The 20,451-nt window shown below is 48.2% G+C and overlaps 1 protein-coding gene across 1 annotated transcript; it reads left to right on the top strand.

Annotated features, from left to right (window-relative positions):
• Positions 1 to 535: 535 nt before the first annotated feature.
• Positions 536 to 20,039, top strand: niban2b (niban apoptosis regulator 2b). Its single transcript, XM_084690693.1, has 14 exons — positions 536 to 908; positions 6,985 to 7,115; positions 8,142 to 8,270; positions 8,431 to 8,536; positions 8,729 to 8,896; positions 13,068 to 13,183; positions 14,821 to 14,925; positions 15,066 to 15,228; positions 15,883 to 16,070; positions 16,310 to 16,465; positions 17,219 to 17,332; positions 17,458 to 17,565; positions 17,703 to 17,814; positions 17,936 to 20,039. Exons 1-14 carry the CDS (start codon positions 854 to 856, stop codon positions 18,949 to 18,951), a joined length of 2,667 nt encoding a protein of 888 aa, XP_084546819.1. The 5' UTR covers positions 536 to 853; the 3' UTR covers positions 18,952 to 20,039.
• Positions 20,040 to 20,451: the final 412 nt, after the last annotated feature.

Below are 20,451 nucleotides of genomic sequence, written 5' to 3'. Positions count from 1 at the left end.
TGTCCAGGTATACAGCTCTTGAAACTCACTGCCCATTCATTTGACACTATATCTGAACAAAATGTCAGCCTTCTGGACACTGGCCATTCACTTGATATGACAGCTCTGTTGTCAGCTCTATTGGGTCAAACAGGTTAGTAGAAAAATAATGAGAATACCAACAAACAAAATAAGCTTCCTCCTGACCTGATGGAAGAATCCTAAATATCCCCCCCAAAAAATATATTGAATCGCTCAAAAGACCACAGTACTCGCCAATGTCCACACAGGGGCAATATTGTCTCATTAAAAGGCGTGCGCGTTTTGCTCTTTGCTGACTCTTCAAGTTAACTGAACTATTTTCCACATAACCTATACATTTAGTTATATCAACATGCGTTGCAGCTATAGCTGATATTTGGCTACAGTTTGTACATAGGCCTACTTCTGATGTCACCCATTTGCATTAAAAAAAGGTAAACATCAGCCTGCTCCTGTCCCGCCCCGTTCACGATAAACAGCCCGCAGTCTTGCTCGATCGAAACCACACCTTCTGTATTCTGACTGGTTTAGGTCAACACGCTTAACAAGGAGTGAGTCACTTGAGGGTGTTTCTCCTTCGTTCTCAATGCGAAATAGACTTCAGCTTGCTTTCTACTTAAACTTTCTCTCACTCTGGACTTCCACCCCTCCGCTGTAACTTGCTTTAAGTCTCACTACTACTCAGGTTATGTTGGAGGTTGCTTAGGTAAGGGTGAGTAGGAGACACCCAGTTCACAACATTTTTGGGTCTTTGAAATACGTTTTTCTTTGTAATTTACTGCCTACGAGACGAACAGGAGTGCTCTCATTGGAGTACGTTGTATCTGTCGCCATGGGGGATGTGATATCAAGCCACCTGGATGAGGGAAAGCGAGAGATCATTACAGGTGAGTACGTGAGCTGTGAATGGCAACCTACTTTAAATCAGTGTTTACAGAGGCACTTTTTGTCATAGTTTTGTTATTGTCAGGGGACCTAACTAGCCAGTGTTGTTTTTGCAAAGGGACAAAAAGAAACTTCTATCCCAGGTCAAATTACAGGCCCTATTATCGTGTACCTTCTGGAACAAATCATTCATTTCTGAGAATAGGATGGGCAATGTCAACAGCTTTCTGTGACAGACAGGGAAAACGACATGTAACTCTTAGCAATCTGTCTGATCTCGGTTGAATGGAGCCTGGCATGTGGAGACTTGTGAGGAAAGACGTAGCTGTAGGTCTGGATCTGAGAAAGAGCCCTTGTCAGGTCTGAGGACTGTTGGACAGGTGGAGGATGAGCCTCCCAAACACGCAGTACTTCCTACTGTTCTCTGGATCTTCATGAGAATAGCACTCCTCCACCCATCAGTGTTTCCAGCACAGAATTTAGCCAAGAGGAATGTTTTTACTATTATTCCAGCCCCCCTCTCTCTAAATAACAATTCATCCTGCAGAAAAACATGTTTACTGCTATTACACGTTCCCCCCTAGTATGTGTATAATGATGCTTCATAATCTGCGAAACAGACCTAATGAGATCCAGAAATTTGAGTCTTTTCCCCGGTTCTCAGTGGATTGTAGGTTATTTCAATTTGAGCTTTAACCGAGCAATACTCCCAAGATGAGTAAAGAGAATATGATTAAGGTCTATCCACTGAGTCTTGAGTTGCACATTTAGAGAACGAGAGAGACACAGACGTTACAGATGAAGAATTTGAGGAATGCATGGAAAAAGCATGTGTTCCTGTGGTTGGGGAGATCTGGGTCTTGTGCTTCTGGCTTGGGCACTGGACAGAATACCACACCATCTTTGAAGATCTGGTCTGTTTAGTCAGAACACACACACACCCAGACCAGCCAGGGAGTGCTCAGGGGCAATCATTATGATGTGCTAAGAACACATCATCAAACAATATCACAGGGCTGCCCCTTTATATTTGTGATGTCCTCAAACTCAGACTTGCACTGACTCAATCCCAATTTAAACCTCACCAATAAGCACGGAATGGAGTCAGTCACACAATCTCTCCTTTGTTTCTTGTCGGTGATTCATAGGCTGTCGTTGAATGGGTGCGCTTATCTCCCGTTGAAAGATTGTTGCGAAGACGTCTGATAAGACCACGCTGTCAGAGAGTCCATGTGTTTCCCTGTCAGACAGCACACGCGGAGGAGAGAGTATGTTCCCCGACTCATCCGGAAACTCAAGTACGAGGTCACCGTCTTGAGTTGGTGGGAAAGGGTGGGAAAGATGTTCATTACCTCTGAACTAGTGTTTCCTGTTTGGAAACACACACACATACAGAGAGGTCTGTGTTTCAGAGGTGGGGGGCTGGGGGCTGGGGGCTGGGGGCTGGCGTGGCATACAGGAAGTCTTGGTGTGGAATGTTTGGACCTGTGGCAGAGAGAGAGCGAGGGTCTGTTTGAATGTGTCTCTGGAGGGAGAGGTGGGCAGCTAACAGGGTGGCTCTATGTGGCCTGGCAAGGCGGGGCACCCTCTCTCTCTTTCTCTCTCTCACACACACACCCTTTTCAGGACATAGAGGCTTGTTTGAAAGAGCAGGGAGTAGAAATTGTTGTAGGTTAGCTGGAATTGTGACCCCTCCTTGTTCACTTTATTCTTTCATGGTATAAACACACACACACTCACACTCACACACACCTCCCTCGTCTGAAGTGGGAACAGGGTCAAAATGTATGAGTCAGCCTATGGGACCATCTCAGAGGAATGTTTTTGTGAAGCGCTGTGGCAAAGGAGAAAAATGACGGTCAATTAGAGTCTGGTTTCTTCACTGCTCTATTTCACCCAACAGTTTTAAGATAGCTTTGTGCAATTCTGAAATCCACCAGCTCATGTTTAACATGCAGTGAAACTGTTTGTGCTGAATCAGGTCTGTAGTGAGTCGTGGTATCATTAGTGAACCATACTGCTGCTGATTAGACTCAGCACTGATGAGGCCTCAGCACAATTAGGCTGCGAGGATGTGGAAGCACCTCCACATGAGCTGCACAGCAAAACGTCAGCTGGACACCAGGCAACAGAGCTCTCTCTCTCTCTCGCTTTTTCTCTTTGTCTCTCTCTCTCTCTCTCTCTCTCTCTCTCTCTCTCTCGTTCTCCTTCTCTCTCTCTCAAAATAGATTGATCACAAAAGGAAAATAAGTTTTCTGCGGAAAGAACATCAATGGGGGAAAATTAAATAAGCATATCACTGTCCTCAAATGGAGTTTGTGGCTGGGAAGACCTACAGCACACACACACACACACACAGACAAGCTACACAAATTCGGACACACACATGCACACAGAGCATACAGCCTGGCACACATAAGAATGTGACCCTGATGAGTAGTCAAACTCCTGATCAAAAGATGCATTCTCTAGGTGTTTTGAACTTGCGCTCCATAGAAAAGACCAGCTCCCCTCCTAATGTGCTGTTCTGACACAGTGATTGAATTGCTCCGCTGATTCGATCAACTTCAATCATTCTTTTGTTCTTCACTTGTGGTTTATACTTTGTTTGTATTCTAGAATGTCCTCTGTCATGTCAGTGTGTAGGTTCTGTTTTACAGATTGTATTAGTTCTCTTTTGAACCCCACAGAATTCATGTCTGCTGTTTAGTCTGGTTTTATTGCCTGCTCAATTCTATGTCCGAAAGCACTTTAGACACAGTGGGTTTGGAAGTAATCTTATTTCCATTGCTTTCCTCCACGTATATCAGTGATTAATGGAGCTAAACTCATCCACACAACCCCAAAGTACTCTGGGTAGACAGTGGATTAGCAGGCTCTGATGACTAACTCTCCCACTCCTGTGCAACAGTGATTACCTGAGTCCAGGGCTAAGCCTGTTTGGTTCTTCAGCGTGTTCAGTGGTCTACAGAAAGCTACTGGGCCTGCCCTGAGGACAGGGGCCCTTCTGTCCTGTCAGCACCTCAGCCCTGGCCCCCCCTAACACACACACACACCAACACACACACACACTGACATTGGGAGAGAGCCAGTCCATCATCTTCCCTCTCCACATCCGCAGTCTCTCGGCCCTCACACTGTACAGAGAATCTCACACACAAGTCTGAACGTCCCATTTCGCACGCCTGTCCTCCAGAGGCTCCCAGGACTCACAGTTCTGGGAGCCGTCAAGCCAGAGTGTCCCAGAATAGGTTTCACGCGACGGGATGTTGTTGATTTTGAGTTTTCGATTCACCCCGGGGCTGGGAAACTGCGTCGGAACAAGGGAGTCACCAGAGGGTTCTGATTCAGTGTGTTTTGGCGGGCGAGGTCGCCAAGAAATAGAAATCTTGACGTAAAATTGGGACGTCCAGCTGAGATGTTCCTGGTTAGTGGAGGACACGTTTGAGAAGGCTCACTTTGTCCCCAGTCAGACAGTCAGCACCCCTGCAGTCAGATTTTGCATGGTCATAAAAGACTTGAATAAAGGAAGCCATTTAAGGGTTTTCTCTGGCTGAAGAGTCTTGTTGTTATTCCCCAGTGACACGCTCTGTCTAGTTCGCAGGGTGTGTCAACCCTGTCATGCTTGTCTCTCTTTATCACCTCTTAGTGATAATATAAAGTCCGAGAAAATTGTCCCAATTCCCTCTTCACAGAAAAGTCTGTCATCCAAGTCTCATAATCGCAAGACTCGGTGTGTGTGACCTAAACAACACCCACACACATTAGTTGTCTCTTGTGGTTTGTACACCCTGTACCTGTGCTCCTACAGTTTATTCCTTGACACAGAAGCAGTTCTACCCCACCCAGAATCAGAATATGAGGCATGACATCATAACATCAGCATGTGTGTGATATCTAATTCCAGTAGAGCGACAGTGTGTCTGGTATTACAGCTCTGCTATGCTGTTCCAAGACACGGCCTGGCCCCCTTCTCTCAATTCTACTCCCAGTGACTACAACCTTAGAGCAGATTTCCAGGTTTTGTTCCCTCGCGTAGCTTTTAGAACTTTCAGAAACGCCCCCCCCCCCCCCACACACACACTTCCCGCCCCCCCAACACACACACACACACACTCCTGAGCTAATGGCCACATTCCTCTGAGGCTTCCTCTGCAGTCAGCCAGCTGGCCACAACGTGGTGAAATCTCTAGGATCATCACCACCCCCTCGTCCAGCACCGAACCACCGCGCTGAGTACTCCCTGACGACCCACTGAACACGTTATTGAATGTGACTACCGATGTGGCAGAATGTGTCGACCGGCACAAGGTCTACGGCACAAGACAAGGCTCTGCTGGGTGAAGCAAGTGAGATGTGACAAAGCTTTTCTGAGGAAGTCATTCGACTTCCATGGCAGTGTGAGGGAACCGCTTCAGTGTGAATCAGCCTGTAGAGGAAGGTTGTGAAAGAGCATTGCCTGCTGAAGTTGGGAGGGACTGGTTAGGTAGGGAGTAGAGCAGAAAGCAGCTTATTCCTGTCAGGATGTTTGTTTTAGATACCATGCTTTGAGTCACTCTGCTCAAACATTAAACCAGCTGGATCCGCTCAGTCATAATCAGCTCTCACTCTTTTGACTTTGAAGACTGTAGTCCAGGCCCCTCCTGCAGCCCCCACCTCACAGAAACAGCGTGAGAGGGGATTGGAAAGAACATCAACTCGGTACAAGGAGGTAATGATGGATCGAGGAAGTTCATCTATGCAGATACCAGCCTTCTGTGAAAGCCTGTCCTGGGGAAGGCCTTCTTCCCGGGGTAGTCTTAGGGAAGTGGACCCGAGTTAGACCCTGCTCCCTCACTGATATGCCCCTCCCCTCGGACGCTACACCGTCTGCCTAATGGCTTTAGCAGAGGGCCTAATTATACTGCGGAACCTCCCTCTTTATGAAGAAATTCAGATGCCTTGCGTTATTCCCCTCCCCCCCCAGCCTCCTCTCACAGCAGAAGCAGCATTTCATAACCGCAACGCAGAACAGATGGGATCAAATCAAGATCCTCTCGGCTCTGCCTTAATTACAGCTGTCGCACATTAGCATATTTCCCATCCATTTCCGAATCACAAAGGCTTTCCGCCAGTTTAGTAATCATGATTTGAGCGGGCGTATGATCCTGTATACAGCGGTCTATGTCCCTCACAACCGGAGTGACTGTTAGTCCCAGTACTTCAGGTCTTCTGTGGACTGAGTTAGGGTTTCCAGCAGGGTTTTCCTCCTAAGCAAACAGGGCGCTGAACCATCTTCTGGACTAGATGTTGGTGGACTCAGTAGATTGGTCCATTTGATGGGAGGACTCTTGGCTGTCCTGTGCTCGATGGAGCCAAGCTGTTTGGCACCAGCAAGGCGGTTTATTTCCCTCTGGTCTGGCACTGATCCAGCTCTGCCTCTCTCTACTCCAGGACTCACCCCCCACCCCTCGCCAGCAGACCATTCATCATAGGCTACATTTAGTACCCCACATTCCAAATAAAGGGGGTCAGGATTGTAAACAAATATGAGAAGCTCGCGCTGTCTCCTCCATATGCAAGATGGAGAATCACTCCAGAAAGCACTCCTTTTGGATGGATTTCTCAGCATGAAAGTTTAAACTGTTATTGGACAACCTTCAGCATATGTCTTTTAAAGAAAATACCTTTCACTTGCACACATGGGCTGATACTGTATTGACTCTGTGTTGGGCAGGGCTAAAGAGCTTTTGAAGGCTAACTGATTAAGGCAAACATGGAATTGTGGACATTCTGATAAGGGACAAAGAGGAGAGTGTGAAACTGAGCTTCCTCTAAAAACCACAGTTTGACTTTCAATGTACAGTACAAAACCTGAGTCTGCTCGGTTGATAAGCATGGTGGTGTCGAAGGTCAATCTGGCTCTGTAACCTCAGTTACTGTATCCCAAATACAGCAACCCTGCACTGTCGGCACATAATCCCATCTGTCTAACACCCCAGTACAGTGAAAAAGTGTACCCCCCCCCCCCTTCCCATCCTGTGTTTGCGGCGGTAGTGTCGGACGACCCCGGCTGACTGTGTCTCTCTCCTCCTGCAGCGAGGACAGGGGAGGTGATGGGGGAGTTCAGCCGGCTGTACGAGCAACAGTACGCCGTGGCCCTCTTCAACCAGGTCCGCTTCGACATCGAGGGAGGCGGGCCGCCCCAGCCTCAGCTGCTGCATCGCAAGGTAACCGTGTTCCTCCCGACAGAACTCCGACGCTAGGCTCTCCTCGACTCCCCTTCTCTGAGCTCTGGGATCAGGGCTTTCATTACTCGGCTTCTCTCAGGTGGTTCTGGCTGTAACGCTGGTCTGTTTCAGATAAAGGCCTTCTCTGTGGTGATTCGGGATACATGTATTCAATTTGTACATGTCCTTACCCTAACCTTTTCCAATACCTATCCCTTTCGATCTGAAGCAAACTTACAAAAGTGCATAGAGTTGGAGCGGCAGATAATCAAGGACTAACAGACAGTGCAGCAGACACTGTAATTAACGGTACAACTGTGTTTAATGTTGAGGAACACACTGTGTCGCAGGATATAGTGGACACCAACTCCCAGATGTTCAGTGAAGTACCGTGTTTGTTCTGAAGATTTAATGTGTTTGGATTAGATAAGTAGATGGGCTGGGTGGTGTATGAAAGCAACATGAAAGTAGACCCGTGTGTTCTGCCAGAGACGGGTGAATTGGAGCACGTTCGGTCTCAGACAGGAGAAGAGACGCTTCGGTTTCCATGTTTGGTGCTCGCCGTGCGTCTCATGCGCATCTCTTTGATTGGATCCTGCTGTGTTTCTGTTTCTGGTCTTGAAGGCTGTTACGCCAGGCTACACTTGTAAAGAGAAGAGTCAAACACTGTTGTAGTCTGTTTAATCAGTCAGCCACATGGCTTGCGCATGTGTGAGTCTTGGTCATGGACTCTCCAACCTGCTGGGGGTAAGAGAGGTTTTTGAGGTATGAATACCGCTCTCCAGACAACAAGAACACCTTGGGTGGCCTACACACAACAGTAAACAACCTTTTTGAGTCTAGGATTTTCAGCTCAGACCTCCGAGCCAAACCACTAGAACAGAAGCGCAATGACGTCTGACAAAGTATTTCTGCGGTTTTTATGCTTACGGCAAATGTTTTGCTGGTGCAGGAAAACATAAATACAGCATGGCCTTCCTGTCATCATCATGGTGGGTTTTGAGCCAACGTTCTTTCGTCCCTCAGGTTCCTCTGGCAAACAAGTCGATCTTCTCCGGGGCTCTGTTCCAGTATCTGGAGGAGAACAAGAAATGGAGGAACCGCTTCCTCTTTGTCCCAGACTCCTACAACATCCACTACTACGAGAACAAAGCGGTGAGAGAACCTTTTCTAGTGCCCCGGCTCTAAACCCTGACATCCACAGACGTCGGCTATTCTCTCCTACTGTTCAAGATTATTCTACAACATCCCCAGCATGTTTTTGATTCACCTTGTTTGTGTCTCATGTGTACCCTGTCCTGCTGTCGGCCTCCAGTCCCATGAGAGAGGGCTGCACCCCAAGGGAACCATCAACTGTGCTGGCTACAAAGTGCTGACCTCCGTGGAGCAATACATGGAGCTGCTTGACAACAGTCTGCCTGGTGAGACCAGGGAGAGGGAGAGGGGAAGGTGGTAGGGAAGAGGTTGCCATTCAGCTAAATGTCAAGCATACTAGTATAATGTCAAGGCGTGACTACGCTCGACAAGTCGCTCCCGTGGCAATTGTACCCATCCTGTTTGTTAAGTTGAGTTGGTTGAGCTCGTCTATGTTTTTGCACGCGTGTGCATTCCAGGTGTGAAGGCCAAAGCGGGCAGCTCCCCGTTCCTGAAGTGTGCCACCCAGTTCCCCCTGATCCTGTGGCACCCCTACGCTCACCACCACTACTTCTGCGTGGCGACGGAGAAGGAGCAGCTGAAGTGGCACGCCGTCTTCCAGGACTGTGTCAGACACACCAACGACGGTGGGTACGACAGCTGCGACAGGACATGAAAACACAAGGGAAAGTTCAGGTTCATTCATGGATGGTGAATGTAAGAGGTTCCTTTTTTAGTATTGATGTTTTCTTTTACAGTAGGCCCACACGTGTCATTTCACGCGCCCAGACTATTTTCGTGTTCCACTTTGATGTTGTTCGCTGAAGTAGAAAAACAATGATTGAGCAATGGGATGTCTGGCAAGAGCCAAGTTGCCTTGAAACAACGACTTCACAGTTTGTTTCTGTCTGATGCATGCTGGGATGTTGTTTACATTATTATACAGAACCAGTTAGGTTTGGTCGTGTTTGGAGTATGCCGGGGCAGGCCCCAGCTATATCCACGGTAATGTAGTTACAGTGATCTCATATAGAGAACTGCCTCTGGCAAGATACAAAATATTACACAAGATCAGTTAAGTTTACCACACTTTTCTTGGCTGTCTTGTCTTCCTTCCTCATTGTCCTTCCTCACTCCTCATGTTGATGCAGTCAGCTTTGGGGGTCCTACACTGAGGTGTACCAGAGAGTGTCTCTCTCTATGTTCTCGCATCTGTGGTTGTTCTGATTGGCTGGTCTGAAAGACTCATTCAAAGACGGCACCGCCCATATGCAGCGAAGAAGCTCTTGCAGATCCAGAAGAGCAGTGGTCACAGCTGCGTACTAATACCAGACTATGATCATTCTCTCACACACACACACGCACACACACACACACGCACTCGCGCACACACACACACTCGCACACACACTCGCGCACACACACACACTCGCACACACACTCGCACACACACACACACACACAGACACAAGCGGGGGAGTTGCCTGAGCCCACTGGTGGTAAAGTGCTGACGTCTCATCTCAGGAATTATGGCTTTCATCTGACAGTGCCAGTCTCTGTGTGATCGCACCATGGTGAACATCTGCCTGTCACACGTTATGACTCAGGAAGGCTCTTGGAATGGAATGAGTGCAGTCCAGGAAGGCACCAGGTATAGCAATGGCTCAGTGGTGGGGAATTTCACTGCTAATTTAAGTAATTGCAGGTTCAAATCCCCACCCCCCATGTCACTTTGTATAAAAGCGTCTGCTAAATAATCAAGGGTGATTATCAGTGTTTATGAACACCACAATCCACTGTTAAGTTAATTAGCTACAAGGGTTTTGGATTTGATTTTAGATGGGGTTTGTGCAGGCTAGGCCACCCATGGTTCTGTTTGAGGCAATGTCTATTTTGGCACAGAGATACGCAAACATAGTTTATACATAGTTCTTGGGGTTTGCCATGATTTCATTAGGCTGTAATTTTCTCAACTGTATAATTAGCAGCCACAGACTTACAGCATTGGTATCTAGAGGAGCATGGAATTTTGAAGTTTTCAGGAGGATCGAAACTCAAGTGGAAGCTGGATCGGTGCGGCGTGACTGCAGAATAGTCTCCTTGTGAAGTCAGTCGTTTAGATGGTCCCCATAGCGACATGGGCGGTGAACTGACAGTCAGAAGTGGTACGGACAACCTGTCACTGCTAATTGGCCAACTCCTGACGAGCTGCAACCCTGCCCTGTTTACTTTCAGTCTTGTTTGAGAACTGAAGTCATCTCATGCATGGGTCACATGACCCTAACTAGTGTCAGGCTTTCACTGACAACTTTACTGGGTGATAAAGTGCTGGGTATACTGTATGGCTGTAAGCCTTGTTGTTTTACAGTCTATGCAGACCAGGTCCAACCCCATTCACACCAGTTTAACAACAAAATTCTACACATGCCATGGTGGTTTGCAATGTTTCCCTCTCGACTGGAGATTTAAACTTCTCTTCTATTTCGTGGACTTCAGGGCGGGCAACGCCTTGCGTGACTCGACTTGAGGCCACGCAGTAATCAGTCAATACCCAAGGTTTTAACAGGCACTTCCATGGGTAAACCTGTGATGCCCCTCAATTGAATCATTAGGAGTTCGTAGAGATGGTCTGAGCTGAAGTACTTTAGGTTGGCTCGGTACCACAGAGGGCATGTGGGCATGTGTGAAGGTGATGTGTTCAGGGACATAACTAGAGAAGGTCTGTAGGGAATTTAGCCCTAAACTGGAAGCATGAGCTAGCCAGCATGAGCTAGCCACATGTTGTGGGGCACACCCTGGATGGAGCCCAGGGGCTCCATCAGTCACCTTGTTTAAACATACAGGGCTCAATGTGACCTCTAACTCAATAGACAGGCAGACAGACAGGCGGGCGGACAAGACTGGGTAGAAAGTGTTGAACGAGCATTCTTGGGATTCTCTCCTCTGACAAATTGTGTCTGGTCTGATTAGGTTTCAACATCAGATCTTAATACTTTAGCCAGGGGCTTTCTATTTTCTTTCAAACACACAGTTCACTGAACCTTTTTAACTTGACCATTTCTGCTAAGGTACAATAACAGCATGATCATGTAGTGGATATACCATATATTGTATTCATTCAAATGTGTGTTTACATTTGCACATAGGACTGCAGGGTCAATACAGACTAGCTCGCTCTCTCTCGCTCTCTCTCGCTCTCTCTCGCTCTCTCTCTCGCTCTCTCTCTCGCTCTCTCTCTCGCTCTCTCTCTCGCTCTCTCTCTCGCTCTCGCGCTCGCTCGCTGAGGGGCCTCCCTGCACCTCTCACTGTCTGGATGAAAGAAGGGCTGAGATGGGTCGTGTAGGTCTCATGGGATTTATGTGTGTAAAGGTTGGATCCCTTTTATAATGGGAAGTCCTGCCATCTTGTCAAGTTCCTTTCATATCCTTATAGGCGAGATTATAGAGGAGCAGTTTTCTTTGATTTCATATGTTCTTCTGATTGTTCACAGAGCAGTGTAGACTGTTTTGAAACCTTGGTCTGGAGAGACTGCATGACCTTTATGGAAACAGGCAGAGGAAATACCCATAATAGTTAACATGCCTCATCTGGGACCCAGGTCAACTTGAGAGAGTGAGAATGACTGCATGTGTTTCGCCTCACAAAGAGCATTTCATAGCCACCATGAACCATTTTTTTTATAAGGTGTGACCGCAGTTATTAACAGCTGGGTATGTGTGTGTGTGGGGGGGGGTCTTGATAATTGCTACACATTTTTCTTTGCTGTCGAATCCTCTCTTGAATCTCTTCTCTCCCTCAGCTTTGAGACTCTCAGGGTCCTCCGTGTTTGAGGGGTTGGCACATATCCCCTCCTACAACGATGAGGCGAAGCCAAAATAAATGACACACACACACACACACACACACACACACAGAGCTTTGAGAGGCAGTGGTCTGGGACTAGGGAGTTCCTGCCTCTGAACTAAGTACCACCTCCCCCATCAGACTCTCAAGCCCTGCACTCAGACCCTCTCACTTCCTGGCTTTGTTATGACTCAAATACACATGCTCACATTCCAAAATGTTTGACCAAAACACAAGATTTCACACAATTGTTCATCTCTCCTCCTATTGAGCCTTTTGGACTTTGATATTACTAATATCCATCACTTTAAATATACAAATGAACACAATGTAGAAAATATCTTTCTCCGATCCGTTCTGGAAGACATTAGTCTTTTTGGATAAGCTTGGATAAGAACCTATCTTGCTAACATGTTGATGCTGAAGTCACTTGAGTTGACAGCTAGTAATAGATCTTATGAAGTAATCATGAAACTATAGATTGTATGGATTTCGTGTTTTTAACATCCGGAAATGATTTCACTTCCCCTAAACTGTTTCTGTGAAGTCTCCCAGGGACTGTCATGGTCACATGCAGCTACATAGGCACATCAACAGAGATTCCCAGTTCACTTTGTCAAAGTCGCTCCGAAAATACACTGCATGAAAACCAATTTAGAATTGGACTCTCTTCTCACGAGATCTCAAGACATGAGTTTCATATTCCAACAGTCACTGCTCCTCAAGTATCAATTTCTTGTAAGTCATTCAAAACGGTCTCAGCTTACTGTTACATGAGTAGATTTTTCCCCCAAAAAAAATTGATGTCATCAAATGTCCTCGTGTGTGTGTGTGTGTGTGTGTGTGTGTGTGTGTGTGTGTGTGTGTGTGTGTGTGTGTGTGTGTGTGTGTGTGTGTGTGTGTGTGTGTGTGTGTGTGTGTGTGTGTGTGTGTGTGTGTGTGTGTGTGTGTGTGTGTGTGTGCGTGTGTGTGCAGGCCTGTCTGAGGAGAGCAAGGTGCAGACGCCGGCCTTCACAGACACCGTGAGGCTCTACCGCCAGGCCAAGGGCCAGTACGGAACGTGGGACATGATGTGTGGCCTGCCCGCTCAGGTAAGCCAACACCCACTCTCTCTCTCTCTCTTTATCTCGATCTCTTTCTTTCTCGTTGTCTTGCTTTCTCTTTGCATTGCCACGTATTCCTTGCTTCTTGTTGCTAAATCTCTCTCCCGCTCTCTCCATTTGTCTCTCTCACTCTCACTCTCTCTCACTCTCTCACTCTTTCTCTCTTATCATGCATGCTCTCTTTCTCTGGCTTGTTGAACCCAGGCCTTCAGGTCAGAGTATCCATTCACAAGAAGTAGGTCCACTTTAGCTCCTATTCATGTATTGTTTAGATGAGAGGCCCTCGTCCACGGGCATGAAAACTGTTTTGTCGACTCTCTGGTGTCTGATGGTGGTTTCCATACCTCTGCCAACAGAAACGGGTTCGACCAGCTGGTTTGGCCCAGTTTTTTTGAGGACAGTAGAATCATGATTGATCCCCCCCCTCTCAATGTCTCATTCTTTAGAGTCTAGCGGCTTGGACGACAAGAGCCCCTCTGTTGTGCGGCGGCGTGAGTCGTTAAGGCTGTAGCCGAACGGCTCGTGCTCCGCGCTCTTCTCTGGCCCTCGGCCTCGTGTCTCAGAGCTGGAATGAATGCCTGCCTCTGTTCAGGAGGAGTCCACAGTGTGTGTTAGCTCTGAAGTGCATCTCAGACGGTCGCTCTCCCCAAGTTTATCCTCTTGAGTTTTCGGAGACACATCCGTGACCCCGGCGTGACACCATAGGCGGCTCTCCCCTGTTGCCGACACAACGGGCTGCTGTTCACTGGATGGAGCTCTGGTGTGGCCTGGCGTGACCTGGTCATGATGTCACCCATGGCAACCCTCGCCCCCCCCCCCCCTCCCATACACCCACTGCTTATGACTCGTTGTAGTGAGTTGTCTTGGGATGAATCCGTGTGTGTGAGTAGTCCAACCACCATGTTGTATGGTTTGGTGGGTTAATCCGAGTGAGTGATCGGGTGAGTGTGTGTCACCCTTTTCCTTCCTGTTCTGTCTCTGAGACACCGGGCATGATGGGTGCGCGTCAAGGCTCATAAGGCCCTCGCTGTACTTGCCCTCTCTCCGCCACCGTCATGACCTCTTGGCCACAGGAGGCTGTCTCACCCCAGGGCGGAGGCCCTGCTGTCACCATGTCACAAGGCTTTGAATGGTTAAAGATGTGTACTTCTGATCAGACCTCCAGAAGTTAGGTGCACCTGTTTGAAATGTTTCACCCTGAGTGGTTGGGTTTAACACTCAAAAACATGTGTAGCGCCTCTCTAGTTTGGTGGATTTGTAATGAGAGGTAATGGATCCACTTAGCTCATGCTTTAATCCAGTGGTTCTCAACCCTGGTCCTCAGGGACCCCTGTCCTGCATGTTTTAGATGTTTCCCAGCTCCAACACACCTGATTCAAATAAATGGCTCGTTATCTAGCTCTGTAGAAGCCTGGTAACGACCATTCATTTAAATCAGGTGTGTTTGAGCCGAGAAACATCTAAAACATGCAGGACAGGGGTGTTCCTGAGGACCAGGGTTGAGAACCACTGCTCTAATCAAAAGGGACGTATTTGGAGGGGATTTTGAACCTGTGACCTCTTGATGTATATTTGAATGCGGTACCGGGGGGCTAAACCTAACCCCACTTGGTGTCTTCTTGAAGATCCTGGCCAACCTGGTGATGGAGTCCCTCCTTCCAGAGCTACGGGACCTCATCTCCCCCAGACTGAAGGGCAAGCTGCCTGAGAGACAAAGGAGCTGGATGCTGGTACACTCTCTCTCATACAGCTCAGCTACATAAAACACGGATTAAACCCATATCAAAGTAAAAAGCCATGTTTCCTGTGATTGCTCTGGTCCCTGTGCCCATGACTATGTGTGTGTGTGTGTGTGTGTGTGTGTTGCCAGATCTCGGACGCGGTGTACAGCCTTGTGCAGCAGCAGTGTCAGGGGCAGTACGAGTCTGTGGTGCAGAGCTGTGAGGAGGGGCGCCCCCTCCTGGAGACCTCCATACGCACAGACATGGACCAGATCATCACCTCCAAGGAGCATGTCACCAACAAGATCCGAGGTCTGCCCCCCCCCAAACACTTGCACCGCCGACCGTATGAGACTTGAGTCAGCGATGACTCGACTAGAAACTAGGAAGAAGTTGAGGTGCATTTGATTTGTCTCGCCGATGGACTAGTCCATTGGTTTCATTGCGTAGGAAGAAATTTGTCAAGTACCCCCCCTTTGTTTTGTTTTTTACAACAGCAAATGATGTTTGAGCCCAGTCATCTTGGCACTTTAACACCCTCAAACACCCAGACAGGACCTAGAGGGGGATGGGGGGGGGTCAAGGCCTTTCCACATACCGTAGCACACTATAAATCAGTAGCTGCTTTACAAAACAATGGTCCATACCCTCAATTCCAATGTTCTGTTAGGAGGCACCAGTGTTTTTATCACAAGTACTTAAAAGCTGTTTCCATTGAATGAAACGAATGCATGCAGATGGACAGCATTCCACATACCTCTGTCGCAAGTGGGATGAGTGAGGCGTTGTGAGGAACACACCGCCTGAATACTGGCAGGGCTTTCCTATTGTAAATCGAGCAATTTTTGTTGTTGTTTTTGGTCTATTGAAAGTATAGTTCGACCTAAGGTGCAAACCTATGATTCCATGCGATGACTTTCCCTGTCCTGTGTGTGTTCACACCTCCCTTGCGTTCTGCTCCACCAGCGGTGGTGCTTCCCAAGGCGGAGAAGCTCCTGAAGGTGAGCATCGAGCCCTACATCACCTCCATCCTGGACGCCCTGATGGAGCCCACCAGCCGAGGCTTCTCCGAGGTGCGGGACGTCTTCTTCAGGGAGCTGGTGGACATGGGCAAGAACATGCTCAACGACGGCAGCAAGGAGAAAGTGGGAGAGGTGAGGGGATTGAGCAGGCAACGAGCATGCATTTAAGATGTAGAGGTTGCGTTTCAAATAAAATGTCATACCATTTTGAAGAAAAACAAAAAAATCATACAAAGTTTCCCCTCCAAGTAGGGTGACAAAAAGACATCAGGTGATTTATGACAAGTTGAGAAATGATCGTCTAAAGACGTATAAGATGTCTTACGTTTTTTTCCCCTTGTGTCTCGCTCTCTCTGTCCGGGCCCGGTCAGCATATGGACAAGATCTCCATGCTGGCCTTCCACCCGGTGAAGATGCAGAGCTGCTACGAGAAGGTGGAGCAGCTGAGCCTGGAGGGCCTGCAGCAGAGGTTCGACGTCTCCAGCCCCTCCGTCTTCGTCCAGAGAGCCCAGATCCTCATGAGGGAGGCAAGTCGACGTACACGCCCCCCCCCCCCCACACACACACCTCCCGAAGCAGGGTTACGTTCAGAGCGCCTTGGGGGGGTAACCCTTCAATTTGACGTCCTGTTTGGTGAACAGCTGACAAAGGCCGCCTCCACAGCCTTTTATTGTGGCTCGCTTGTTCGGCCGTTCTGACGAGAATTCCAAAAGCCCCGGAGAGAACTTTTACTGTTGTGCTCGGTGAAGAATCCCCCACTGGTCACTAAGCTGTGCAGCTATGCTCGGCACACAGGCTGAATGCCCCTGTTGACAGGCTGTAGGTTTGGGGAAAGGGATCCCAGAGCCAAGTATTCAAGCATTCATCACCCCCCATAGTGAATCACACAGCTGACCTCCATAGGCGATGGGGAGGGTTGGGAATCTTAGCTTGAAGCCGAGGTCACACACAGTTCAAATAGAAACATATGTCTGGGGGGTTCTGTTTATTCTCCTTAAACATCCAGCCTCTGGACTGGGAGTGTGTTTTGTTTAGCGTCTCGGGAGGGGCTGGGGTTGGACACGATTCGGCTTGCATAGGAACTCGTACTGTACCCGTTTGTAATGCTGCTCTTGATGAATTCCTAAGAGCACACTGCCCCCTTGTGGTACATTGTCACCCTAATATTTGAATGCAGCACTTCTTGGTCCTCTGTACCTCTGAATCACACGCCTGACTTTGTCATCGCCTTCGACTGATGATAACATTGTGCGCGTGCGCGTGTGTGTGTGTGTGTGTAGCAAATGGACGATGCAGTGTACACGTTCGAGCAGATCCTCCACCAGAATCTGGAAGGCCAGGGCGCCGACGGCTTCTGTAAGACCATCCAGCGCTGTCAGGACCGGGTCATCAAGGTGAGACAGGACTGGCACTGCCCCACAGCCAGGGTGGGCGCAAGAAGGGTGGCGAGGGGAAAGAGAACCACATGCCATTTGTTCTGACCACCACCTGATAGTCGTGTTCACGTTCCTCCTTTTAGAAATTTGACTATGACAGCAGCACAGTGCGTAAGAGGTTCTTCAGAGAGGCTCTTCTTCAGATCTTCATTCCGTACATGCTGAAGCAGCTCGCTCCCTCCTGCGCCTCGGTAAGTCTGTCACCTGACTCGGGTCTCGCTGTCTCAGCGGGTGCTTTCGAAAGAACTCCGCAACCGCGCGGAATCCTACCCTGGCGGGCTAGCTCAGCTGCCGTTTGAGGTGTTCATGGGCAACGTGTCGTTTTCAGGAGCTGCCTCGCTTCCAAGAACTGATCTTTGAGGACTTCTCCAAGTTCATCCTGGTGGAGAACATCTTTGAGGAGGTGGTTTTGCACTCAGTCATGAAGGACATCATGATGGGTAAGTCTCACCGGTTCCAAATAATGCATATGACCATGTTTGTGTTTTATGTTCTTAACAAATGTCTCTGAACCAAACAAGGCAAAAAACAGACACCGCTGTTTTTGTTCTCTGTCCGCAGCTGTGAAGGAGGCAGCGGTCCAGAGAAGACACAACCTGTACAGGGACAGCATTGTCCTGACCAACAGTGACCCCAACCTGCACCTGCTGGAGGACAAACCCTCCATCGACTGGGCCGAGGAGTACGGGGCCCAGGAGGAGGTGGACGGACAGGAGAAGGAAGAGGAGGGAGACGGCGCAGCGGCCCAGAGGAGGCGCAGGATGAAGCAGGTGGTCTCCATGATCCAGCCTGAGGGCGCTCCCGAGCTGCCCAACGAGTCCTGCCTGGAGGTGCCCGGGGTGGAAGGGATCCCAGAGGAGGAGGAGGTGGATGAGGAGGAGAGCACAGATGTCTCACCCCCAACAGAAAGCCCAGACCACGAGACCAAGACCGAAACCAGCCTCAAAGCAGACATCCCGGAAACCCCCCCTGCTCTGACGAATGGTTCGGTCCTGAGAGAGGTCGAGATCCCTGAAGTGAACACGAAAGCTTCTCCGGAGCCTCAAGAAGTGGACGAGACCGAGAGCTCCTCGCAAGACGCAGAGAATGCCTCAGCCATCGAAAGTGCCATCCAGGAGATCGACAACGCTGTACAAGAAGCAGATATCGAGCAAGTTGCTGTGGAGGTGGAAGCCTCTCCCTCCGCTCAAGAGTCACCTGCACCTTCAGAGGAAGTGAGTGCTGCCCCAGCCGCGCCGGGAGTGGTATCCACGCCCACGGGGCCGCGACCAGAGCTTTCGCCGGTTCAGGAGGAGCAAGAAAACACTGCAGAAGTCAACGAGCACACCCTTGACTCTCCTCCGCCTTCGCACGATGAGAGCGGCTTCCAGTCCTCCACCAGCGAGGCGCTGGAGGAGGAAGAGGAAGTCCCACCCAGTGTGGAGGCCAGCCCCAGCCCGCAGGTGCTTCAACCCCAGGAGGAGCTTCCTCAAGCCGGGGCCAGCGGAGGGGCCGTGGCCCCCGAGGATGGAGAGGCCGAACACCACAATGACTCTGAGACAGGAGAGCAGCACTCTGCGAAATCAGGACCCATATAAATATCATAGGATATCATGTACTCTGTTGTTTATCTCACAACTCTAAACACACCCAATGTCCTTCTTCCAATATTCCAGATTTGTAGTGTCACAATCATTCCTGCAATAGCACTCAATATGTTGCCGTTGTTAGGCTGTGGTCAATGATAGGGCTGAGCAGGGCTCAGATGCTTAAGCAATCTGTTTTTGATCATCTATCTACATTCCCTCTGCTACATTTTTTTTGTATTGCTTTTTTATTAAATGTTCACTTGGTGTTTTCAGCATGATAGACCCAGTGACTATGGTTTTCTGTAAATATGAAAAAGGTGGTTGCACATCATTCAGGTGTTTATCTTGGGATTTGTTAATAATAATGTTGTCACAAACTAATGTTTCACAAGTGCATCCACTTGTTTCTGTATGATCCAAACTACTAGCCTAAATCATAAAATTCCCAAAGCTTACAAAAAACAAATCTAATATTCATAGTTGAGTTTATAGCACCGTTGTTTGAATGTGCCTCTCTTGCTTATGTATCCACGTTTAATTGTGTTTTGTACGTGATATTCAAGACACTTTCTCGCTGTAAGCATAGGCTCATGACAGTCTTGAAGTCATTTGATACGTCCCGTTTAAGTTACCAGAAAGTGTAGAATAGTGGCGGGGGAAAATGGACTCAAAGTACTTTGTATGTCTCTTTCAAATTGAAATGACAATCCATCAAGTAGGTTGATGTGTGAAACTCTTTCTTTCTAGTCACATAGAGGTTGAGCAGTCCTCAAAAACGATTGTATTTCGATGTGACACTTCTGTGTTGATACAGTATATGGGAATGCTTCAGTTTTGTTGCCATTCCCAAACAAAGAAAGCTCATGTATATTTTTTATTTACTATGATTGGTTAACCATGTTTGTCATTTTCACTACCAGCCATTTTTACATATTTTTTTATATTTTCACCAGTGCCTAAGTTGATTTGTTTTCCCCATGTTGTATTTATTTTCGGTTGCACTCTGTGCCTTTCAATGAGTGTGCTTTTACATTTATTTTACTGCAGTGTCATTCAAAAGACTGTTATTGATAATAAATAATTATTGATCAAACAAATGAATCTACATGCCTTTATTCATGACGTTCAGACATTATCACGGTCAGCGAGGACTGAAACAACGTGTATCTGTACCTTGTGTATACTTTGTGTTCAAGATGAGCAATATTGGATGGGCAATTATTGTAACAGTTATAAAATATATATTATTAGGCCTTTGTGTTTGCTCACGTTGCATAGTATTTAGCTGGTACTGTATGAGTTTATATTTGGACATATGTCTATGAATCACAAGGGCACTCATACTGAAAGTACGTTTCCAACAACGACACTGCTCGGGAGGGTTTTAGAGGCTGACTGTCGCCGCTGTAGGCTACGTAACTAAATGATTAGAGGGAGCGCCGTGACGACATTGTGAACGTATGCCCACCCCTTTCACATACAGCTCAGCACTAGCGCTGGACTCTTCTG

This window comes from Hypomesus nipponensis, chromosome 24, assembly GCF_054491055.1.
Source record: "Hypomesus nipponensis isolate SF chromosome 24, ASM5449105v1, whole genome shotgun sequence".
NCBI lineage: Eukaryota > Metazoa > Chordata > Actinopteri > Osmeriformes > Osmeridae > Hypomesus > Hypomesus nipponensis.
Note: the sequence above shows the minus strand (reverse complement) of the source record. Positions and strands in the feature narration are given on the sequence as shown.

Excerpts from the sequence above, each read along its gene's own strand:
- niban2b (XM_084690693.1), top strand. The coding sequence starts at position 854 with ATGGGGGATGTGATATCAAGCCACCTGGATGAGGGAAAGCGAGAGATC. Across the intron at positions 13,184-14,820 it reads TGTGTGGCCTGCCCGCTCAG|ATCCTGGCCAACCTGGTGAT; the intron begins GTAAGCCAACAC and ends GTCTTCTTGAAG. Across the intron at positions 17,815-17,935 it reads CATGAAGGACATCATGATGG|CTGTGAAGGAGGCAGCGGTC; the intron begins GTAAGTCTCACC and ends CTCTGTCCGCAG.